The sequence below is a fragment of the Electrona antarctica genome (genome assembly GCF_951216825.1).
Source record: "Electrona antarctica genome assembly, chromosome: 3".
NCBI classification, from domain to species: Eukaryota; Metazoa; Chordata; class Actinopteri; order Myctophiformes; family Myctophidae; genus Electrona; species Electrona antarctica.
Window position 1 is genome coordinate 48,617,682 of NC_136808.1, and position 10,000 is coordinate 48,627,681.

The 10,000-nt window shown below is 46.8% G+C and overlaps 1 protein-coding gene across 1 annotated transcript in view; it reads right to left on the minus strand.

Annotated features, from left to right (window-relative positions):
* Positions 1–10,000, minus strand: part of ush2a (Usher syndrome 2A (autosomal recessive, mild)) — a 363,038-nt gene that overhangs the window by 27,305 nt on the left and 325,733 nt on the right. Inside the window, exons 71-76 of the mRNA XM_079496383.1 lie at positions 9,795–9,876; positions 8,651–8,796; positions 7,064–7,405; positions 4,159–4,359; positions 3,094–3,257; positions 899–1,265 (exon numbers count right to left, since the gene is read on the minus strand). Coding sequence (XP_079352509.1) covers positions 899–1,265; positions 3,094–3,257; positions 4,159–4,359; positions 7,064–7,405; positions 8,651–8,796; positions 9,795–9,876 — 1,302 coding nt within the window. The remainder of the gene's footprint in view (positions 1–898; positions 1,266–3,093; positions 3,258–4,158; positions 4,360–7,063; positions 7,406–8,650; positions 8,797–9,794; positions 9,877–10,000) is intronic.

Consider the following 10,000-nt stretch of genomic DNA (forward strand, 5'->3'; position numbering starts at 1 on the left):
CATTTGTTTTGCACAAAGCGGCCTCCTGGTGGCGCTATAACAGGCCAATGTGAAAACTTTGGGGCAGAGGTTCAGCTCTGGCATTCAGGGAGTGTGTGTGCAGAGTATGGCTGCGATCAAGCCAACGGTGCCAGAGATTAGCTGTTCACAGACGGACACACGGACGGACACACGGACGGACACACGGACGGACGGACGGACGGACGGACACACGGACGGACGGACGGAGTGCAAAACATACTCTCTCCCCATGCCTTCGGCCTGGTGGAGACAACAACTAAATATGCAAGACAAGTAGGCCTATTGGAGCATACTATAGCCAATCAGCATGTGAGTCATGTAATGTTGCAAAACTGTTCATTACAAAGCATGAATGAAATGAAAAATATAAAAAATGAGTATAAAGTTACAATTGACAAAAAATATATATTTAATTCCCCCCCACACCCCCGCTAAAATCGCCTATGCATTCAGCAATAAACGTCTAACATTGAAAGTATCTCCAATTTTCTCTGGGGACAACGATGTATTGTTTATTGAAAATCACACCCGTGTGAAGTGACCCCCAACTCTGTGTGGGGGTCCCCGGGGGTCCCCGGGAAGTTCCAGAGTCCAGACCCACAGGAACGCGCCCAGGGTGTACTGTACTGTACTGTACTGTACTGTACTGTACTGTACTGTACTGTACTGTACTGTACTGTACTGTACTGTACTGTCACACCCGGAATCATCATATATACAGTTAATATGTGTGTGTGTGACGTATAGTCTAATCATATTTGAGGTCCTGAAATGAGTCCCCCCTCCCCCCCCTCTCTCCTGTGAGAGACACTGATAGTGTAACTATAGACAGACAAAATGTAAAAAGCTTTGAAAGTGAACCATAAACCAATCATACCTTGAGAGTTGGAGCCATCAGACCAGTAGGAGGGGCCTCGTCAGTCACCGTGGAGGCTGTGGTGCTAGGGGTACACCCCCCGCTGTTACAAGCCAATAGGACGAGTTCATACTGCGTGTGAGGGAGGAGCTCAGAGAGCGTCACGGACAAATCCCTCCCACGGTACACCTCCTCCTCGTCGATCCTGAGCACATACTCGGTTACCTCCCCGTTCTCTGTCAGTGGTACGCTCCAGGAAGCCTTTATGCTGTGGGCGGCGACGTTCAGAGAGGGAGGGTCCACTGTCACTGGGGGGGCCTCTAGGGTGGTGATGTTTGTGTGTGGGCTGGTGACGCACCCTTCGGACGTACAGGCGATGACCGCATACCTGCACAACGGAACACAACGTTGAACGTCGTTCATTAGAGAACGAGACACAGGGGTCCTATTTTGCGCATCTTCATTAACAGGACTCATGTCTTCATTTAAAGGGACATTTCACCGCTGGAAGAAACTGTCACTCTATCTATGTTAATAGTATCTGTAGTAGATAACAGTAGCACAATTTGAAATTTGCACCCTATATGGCCAGAAAAATAATGTAGTCTGTGTGTTTGACTATATAGGGTTTGACTGGATTGCTGAATTCCTACAATGCCCATAATGCTTCAGTGCACTTCCCCTCCTTGTGGAGAGCGGGGAGGCTGCATGGAGGTGTGACTTTGTAGTCCATAAGGAAGTGAGACCTAGTTCATGACAGGTTTTTGGTCATGAACATGGCTTCATAACTAAAACATCTAAAAAATACATATTACACACATATAAACCACAAGATAGTGTTTTTTGTGTCCTATAAACATCATTAAAATAAGCTCTGGTTGCAAAAGGGGTGAAGTGGCCCTTTAAGACATGGAGGCGTTTCATTATGTTGAGGATGGTATAGTCACACCAGGGCACCATGACTAATTCAGGGCTGTTTACTTTCTTACCGTAAGTTAAGCCATAAAACGTGGTATTAGGGCCCTCAGGAACCATTAATGGTGTTGCTGGTGTACAGTTTGTGAAGGAGGCAGGGGCGTGCAGAGAGTGTAAGAGACGCAGGGGCTGAATTTCTGTAAGAGGGCACTTTTGGAAGAAAATAGCTGATCTACAAGCTCTCAACGCGTCGCGCTGCGACGCGTTGAGAGCTTGTAGATCGGCTATTTTCCGGGCGCGACCCCCGCACTCGTTGGCTACTGGAGATGCGGCGATGACATGGATTTCTAAACAAATTCTTTCATCGCAAAATGCTGAGTTCAAGATCAGGAGAGTTCAGGAAAAAAGCAATTATCGGGTATGGCATGGCAAGGAGAGGAGGGCATTTGCATTTCTTTCACCAGTAAATGCTGCATTCATGGTCTGGAGAGGGCAGTTGTTTTACAGACGGGTTAAAGGGTAGGGGCTGAAGCCCCCTTTGATGTCTATGTGTGCACGCAGGGGTGAAAGTGGCTTTCAGTTCTTGCAGGAGCTCCCAGAAATTACATTCTGCGACGACCCCCCAAAAATAATTTGTCAAACCCCACAGTACCCCTGAAATGCATAGAAAACTGCATTTTGGCAAGCACTTCATTAAGAAAACTCAACTAATAACACTTCTGCCCGATTCTGACGTTATATATAATGTATGGATTGTTTTCCTCTTGGACATGCGTTTGTGTGCACAGTGGCAGGTTATATAATGTAGTATTTTGATAGCTCTGGTGCGCTCCGGGGGTTCAGGTCTTACCGGGTCGGAGCTCCGGACCGTCCCGGCCCACTTTCACCCCTGTGTGTGAAGGAGTACACTACACACTATACACTGGGATATGGTCTACTTCTGTGGGGACATACATACTGTACATACTGTACATACATACATACAAACATTCAGCACCATGCCGTAAAAAAACAAAGCACACACCAGACAACTATAATAGGTCCCTGGAACAAACATATTTTGAGATGGGGGTTGGAGGCCAATTACATAATAATTCTGGGGCTCCTTGACATGAAATAGTTTGAGAACCACTGACACAGAAACAGAGGTTTATCAGAAAACTGCCTTGATTTCGAAGACATTTGTAGAATCGTCCTCAGGTCTAAATGGGTTAAAACCATAATTCAAACTTTCTTTTTTAACGAGGCCATTTATCATCCCTCCGAGGCATTCATTATACATTCAGTGTGATCAGAAACACCTGTACTCGGTGAAGGGCAGCAGGTCCTGGTCCGTGTAGCTGAGGACAGCCGGGTCGAAGCTGAAGGAGAAGCTGACGTTGTCCCTGTGGACCCGGTAGGACAGCAGCACCCCGTTGGTCTCCAGCGGTGGAGTCCACGAGACCAGCAGCTCCCCGGGACGCCCCTGCATGGAGGTGGAGGTGGTGGTGGTGTTTTTCACAGCACAATTTGAGTTAGTTATTAGTCACGGTCTTTTGAATAGTTTTCATTTAGTTTTAGTCACATTTCTAGTCTAGTTTTTTGACTAAATCAACTGTAGATTTATTCCTGAAATACTATTGAGGAGAGACTTCCGCACACTTGACTTACTAATTGACGCAGGTGCGTCGGCGACAAAGCAGCAGACTGCAGACACTTAGGAGAAGGAGGGAGACCCACACACTGCCACTTGCTGGTTCAAGAGCTTTTTATTTTATGTCCACCATATGCAGCGTTTCGGTCTTTCGACCTTCCTCAGGCATCAACCTTGAACCAGCAAGTGGCAGTGTGCGGGTCTCCCTCCTAGTCCTAAAATACTGATTTTTGAGTGGTGTAAACCACTCCTACAACTGGCTTTGTTAGTGCAGAAAAAATGAGCATGGTTGCTATGTTCACCCTGTTCACCCGGGTGTGATTTAATTACGTCAGACATGATTTCATTACGTCAGACAGGCTATATACCTTACACCACTCAGTTCACACGGGTGTGATTTTTTTATTTTATTTTGACGACTTGGTGGCATCGTAATGAATAATTTTACACTTGCTTTTACAAGCTTGATTTTACAAGCTTACAGCTTGTAGATCTGCTATTTTCAGCATGCAACCAAGCATGACATTTTTCGTCTTTTAGGTCTACTGGATCTCTTCTCCATTAAACCCTTGCTAACATTTTGGTCTAGTTTTTTATTTGTTGACGAAAATTGTCAATATATTTAGTCATGGTTTTAGTCATCACGTTTTTTATTTCGTTTTCCTCAGTGTAAAACGGTAGTCGATGGACATTTTTTTCGTCATGGTTTTGGTCGACAAAATCAACACTATACCTGGATGTGGGCGAGCGTAGGGGCGGCGAGGCCGCGGGGGGGACCCTGTTTGGTGGTCACGGTGACCCAGGGACTGAGGGCGTGGCCGGCAGGGTTGTGGACGCGGACGCTGAACTGGTACTGCGTCCACGGCCTCAGACCCGTCACCGTGTAGGAGAACCTGTCTGCATCCTCCTCGGGAGAGCTCTCTCTGAACAGAACCTGTATGGTGGACACAACCAAACCGCACTCATGGAATTCATGGATTTGTTTTTTCCCCCCGCATTCCTATAAGCCAATAAATTGATGACTGGGCAGTGGTTCCCTATGGAGACACAAAGGAGACTCTTTGTGGCTCCATAGGGAACCACTGCTTCTAATCGATTGGAGAAAAAAAGTCAGATTATCAATTTTATCAATCAAGGTGACCTTTCAGGAAAATTGGTTTAAAAAAAAAAAAAACATGTACATGATGTACAAGTACACCCCCCGGACAGGACGCTAGTATAATGTCACAGAGACGTGACATATAGCCAACCTTTGATGCTGAGTGCCAAGCAGGGAGGCATTGAGCACCATTTTTATAGTCTTTAGTGTGACTCGACCGGCGAATGAACCAGGTCCTCCCCGTCTCAGCTATCCCTGAATGAACCAGGTCCTCCCCGTCTCAGCTATCCCTGTAAGAATGAACCAGGTCCTCCCCGTCTCAGCTATCCCTGTAATGAACCAGGTCCTCCCCGTCTCAGCTATCCCTGTAATGAACCAGGTCCTCCCCGTCTCAGCTATCCCTGTAATGAACCAGGTCCTCCCCGTCTCAGCTATCCCTGTAATGAACCAGGTCCTCCCCGTCTCAGCTATCCCTGTAATGAACCAGGTCCTCCCCGTCTCAGCTATCCCTGTAAGAATGAACCAGGTCCTCCCCGTCTCAGCTATCCCTGTAAGAATGAACCAGGTCCTCCCCGTCTCAGCTATCCCTGTAATGAACCAGGTCCTCCCCGTCTCAGCTATCCCTGTAATGAACCAGGTCCTCCCCGTCTCAGCTATCCCTGTAATGAACCAGGTCCTCCCCGTCTCAGCTATCCCTGTAAGAATGAACCAGGTCCTCCCCGTCTCAGCTATCCCTGTAAGAATGAACCAGGTCCTCCCCGTCTCAGCTATCCCTGTAATGAACCAGGTCCTCCCCGTCTCAGCTATCCCTGTAATGAACCAGGTCCTCCCCGTCTCAGCTATCCCTGAATGAACCAGGTCCTCCCCGTCTCAGCTATCCCTGTAAGAATGAACCAGGTCCTCCCCGTCGCAGCTATCCCTGTTATGAACCAGGTCCTCCCCGTCTCAGCTATCCCTGTAATGAACCAGGTCCTCCCCGTCTCAGCTATCCCTGTAAGAATGAACCAGGTCCTCCCCGTCTCAGCTATCCCTGTAAGAATGAACCAGGTCCTCCCCGTCTCAGCTATCCCTGTAATGAACCAGGTCCTCCCCGTCTCAGCTATCCCTGTAAGAATGAACCAGGTCCTCCCCGTCTCAGCTATCCCTGTAATGAACCAGGTCCTCACTGTCTCAGCTATCCCTGTAATGAACCAGGTCCTCCCCGTCTCAGCCATCCCTGTAAGAATGAACCAGGTCCTCCCCGTCTCAGCTATCCCTGTAATGAACCAGGTCCTCCCCGTCTCAGCTATCCCTGTAATGAACCAGGTCCTCCCCGTCTCAGCTATCCCTGTAATGAACCAGGTCCTCCCCGTCTCAGCTATCCCTGTAATGAACCAGGTCCTCCCCGTCTCAGCTATCCCTGTAATGAACCAGGTCCTCCCCGTCTCAGCTATCCCTGTAATGAACCAGGTCCTCCCCGTCTCAGCTATCCCTGTAAGAATGAACCAGGTCCTCCCCGTCTCAGCTATCCCTGTACTGAACCAGGTCCTCCCCGTCTCAGCTATCCCTGTAATGAACCAGGTCCTCCCCGTCTCAGCTATCCATGTAAGAATGAACCAGGTCCTCCCCGTCTCAGCTATCCCTGTAATGAACCAGGTCCTCCCCGTCTCAGCTATCCCTGTAATGAACCAGGTCCTCCCCGTCTCAGCTATCCCTGTAATGAACCAGGTCCTCCCCGTCTCAGCTATCCCTGTAAGAATGAACCAGGTCCTCCCCGTCTCAGCTATCCCTGTAAGCCCCATCCATGCTTTTTAGCAACATTTATATTTGAATTACTTAATAAAATAAAACAAATCTGTTTTTTGTTTTTGTTTAGTCTTGCAATGCCATTGGTCATGATATTTGCATTGAAATACCCCCCAGAGATGCAGAAATTCACACAACTTAAAAATCTCTGGACTTTGAACAATTCTTAAGTAAAATGCCTGTAATATATATTTTTTTGTGATCATTAGTGTCTAGAACATGTTTTATTTATTATTGTGAAAGATATCCCCCAAATGTAAATTATTAATGTATTATTATTATTTTAATAATTATTATAAATGTGCATAACATTTGCATAAAACCTTTTTTTTTTTTACATACTTTTCTCTGCAAAGTACTAGTACAAAGTAGTAGTAAGGTTGAAATCTCTTTTTTGCAAGTAGAAATATATCCGGGTCTTAAGGCCATTCTGAGCAGACGCTCTTAATCCAGAGCGATTTACATTAAGCAAGAACAAAAAGCATGGCAATACATCACATACATACAAATGAGTTATCATGAAACATGCGTAAGCTAATAACGTAACAGTGGAATATCTATATAATCAAACTATACATATAAACTATACACATATACTATACTATGCTATATACGTACATATGTCCTATGAAGTGCTATGACTACATACAGTGCAATTCTAGTGCTACACAAAGTGCTATCTAAGGGGGTAGGGTAAGTGCAAGAAACTTTTAGTCTATGTTTTACAGATATAGTATAGTTTAGTTTGACCAACCTTCCCTTTGTCCAGGTCGTTTTCATTACTCCGCCCCCTCCCCACTTCCTCCAGACTCCGCCCCAGCAACAAATACTCTCCTATTGGCCCGTTGGGCTGGGAGGGCGGGCCCCAGGCCAGTGACACCCGGTCCGGGCCAATGGAGAGCGGCGTGGGAGGGGGCTGTGCGGCGGGGGGCGCGGCGGCCGTGCCGGCGAGCTGGGGAGGGGTGCGCGTGCAGCCGGCCGTGGTGCACGCCTCCAGGAGGAGAGAGTAGACGCTCCACGGCTCCAAGCGACGGAACAGGAAGTGGCGAGACAGACCGCTGAACTCCAGGTTCCCCTCGCTGTACACGTTGTACACCTGCACATCGGACAGGGAATGAATGGTTCAACAGGGAATGAATGGTTCAACAGGGAATGAATGGTTCAACCGGGAATGAATGGTTCAACAGGGAATGAATGGTTCAACAGGGAATGAATGGTTCAACCGGGAATGAATGGTTCAACAGGGAATGAATGGTTCAACAGGGAATGAATGGTTCAACAGGGAATGAATGGTTCAACAGGGAATGAATGGTTCAACAGGGAATGAATGGTTCAACAGGGAATGAATGGTTCAACATGGAATGAATGGTTCAACAGAAGGAAAAGGGAGAGAGAAGCTGCGTGAAAAGAGGAGTTAACGGGCAATTATGGTCACTAGATTTGCCCGTAAACCTCAAGTTTAGCCGCATATACAGTAATATACGGTAATATACAGGTTTGATGGTACAATTCGGGAGTTTACCGGAGTTTGTTTGAAAGTTTAACGGGAGTTTACACATCCGTATTTCACCGTAACACCGCCATGCTGGAGTGACCGAGTGTGAGTGAGCGAGTGGCCGAGATTTTGGGTATTGGAATTTTGTCAGTTCAAAATGAAGGCGTGCATGTAGCAATCCAGGGGTTCCCAAATGTTTTAGCTCGATTAGGAGTGTGTGGCTTACCGGAGTTTGTTTGAAAGTTTAACGGGAGTTTACACATCCGTATTCCATGCTTTTTGCGCAGTGAAGTGACCTAAGCCAAATTCCAACACTCGCTCACTCACACTCGCTCACTCCAGCATGCCGGTGTTATGGGGAAATTGGTGACCTGCTGAAATATGTGACCATCTTGTGGACACGTTAACTTAGCCTACATGGAGGTCTTTAAATACGTGGCCTAAATACCGCTAGGTTGAACACGACTAATGAAACGATGAAATGAAACCGATTTACATTCGGACACCGACATTACAGTATGTGATTCGATTGTTACATATTTCAGCAGGTCAGTAATTTCACCGTAACACCGCCATGCTGGAGTGACCAAGTGTGAGTGAGCGAGTGGCCGAGATTTTGGGTATTGGAATTTGTCAGTTCAAAATGAAGGCGTGCATGTAGCAATCCAGGGGTTCCCAAATGTTTTAACTCGATTAGGAGTGTGTGGCTCCTGCGTGCGTGCGTGCGTGCGTGCGTGCGTGCGTGCGTGCGTGCGTGCGTGCGTGCGTGCGTGCGTGCGTGCGTGCGTGCGTGCGTGCGTGCGTGCGTGCGTGCGTGCGTGCGTGCGTGCGTGCGTGTCTACGTACAGTGATCAGTCCATTAGGAGTGTGCGGCTGCTCCCAGGTCAGCAGCAGAGCTCTGCCCTGTTCTCTCTGCTCCACCGTGAAGTTAGCCAGGCCTGCTGGGGGCGACTCCATCGTCCTAGTGACCACCCATGCACTGGACACACTGCCTGCATGGGGGGGGGGGGGGGGGGTGTTTTTATATCATAGGAATTTAGTCGACTAAATCTGCAGGTGATTTAGTTGACTAAAATGTATTTTGGCGGGCCTTGATGCCTGTTTGGCGGGCCTTGATACATGACTGTTTTAACATTTGCTGAAAATAGCCGATCTACAAGCTCACAACGCGTCGCGTTGCACCTGCAAAGTGTAAAATGACTTATACTGGATCTCTTGTCCACTAGTCCCTTCCTAACATTTTATTCTAGTTTTTATTTGTTGACGAAATTGTATATATATATATTTAGTATAGTTTTAGTCATCATAGCTTAGTTTTCATTTAGTTTTCATTTAGTTTCGTCAGTAGAAAAAGGTAGTCGACGTACATTTTTCGGTTTAGTTTTAGTCGACAAAAACAACACTGGTTCCAGACGAATCTGGTTGGCTCGTCACCACTTTGGCCGTGAAGTCCTCCCACAATTGAGAAGGGGTCAGACTTAATCTGCCTTATTGGGCAATATCAAATAATATGTGACCAAATTTGACTGAGGGACTGCCATTGGATTTTTTTAATTTTTGTTTTGTTCGTGTCATATGAAAGCTTCAAATTGACATATTGGTTGTCCAGTTTTGGAGATATGGCTTATAGAGTAATGTCTTGCAGAAAACAGCGAGTTGAGAAAACAGGCTTGAAATGTTCACTTCTGTGGACTCTAACATTACACCTAGCTACATGTTTAAGCATTTATTTCATATTTACATTTCAACTCTGACACATATTTCAGACATGCTCTAATACGGTATGTGAAGGCTGGCTGGCTACGTGAGGCTATTAGAGACCAGAATTACTGCGTGGTTTTTTGTGAGGGTATCTGCCTTTTTTGTTCTTATGACATGATGAGCACCGTATGTACTGTACTGTACTGTACTGTACTGTACTGTACTGTACTGTACTGTACTGTACTGTACTGTACTGTACTGTACTGTACTGTACTGTACTGTACTGTACCTGCCGTGTTCACAGCTTCCACACGCAGGCTGTACTCAGTGTAGGGCTGCAGACCAGAGATGTTGGCCTCGAGCACCGAACCCTGAGAGAGACACACACACACACACACACACACACACACACACACACACACACACACACACACACACACACACACGGTTATTATAGAGTTGTGCATTTTTCATTGCTTTTTATTTCAGTTTAGT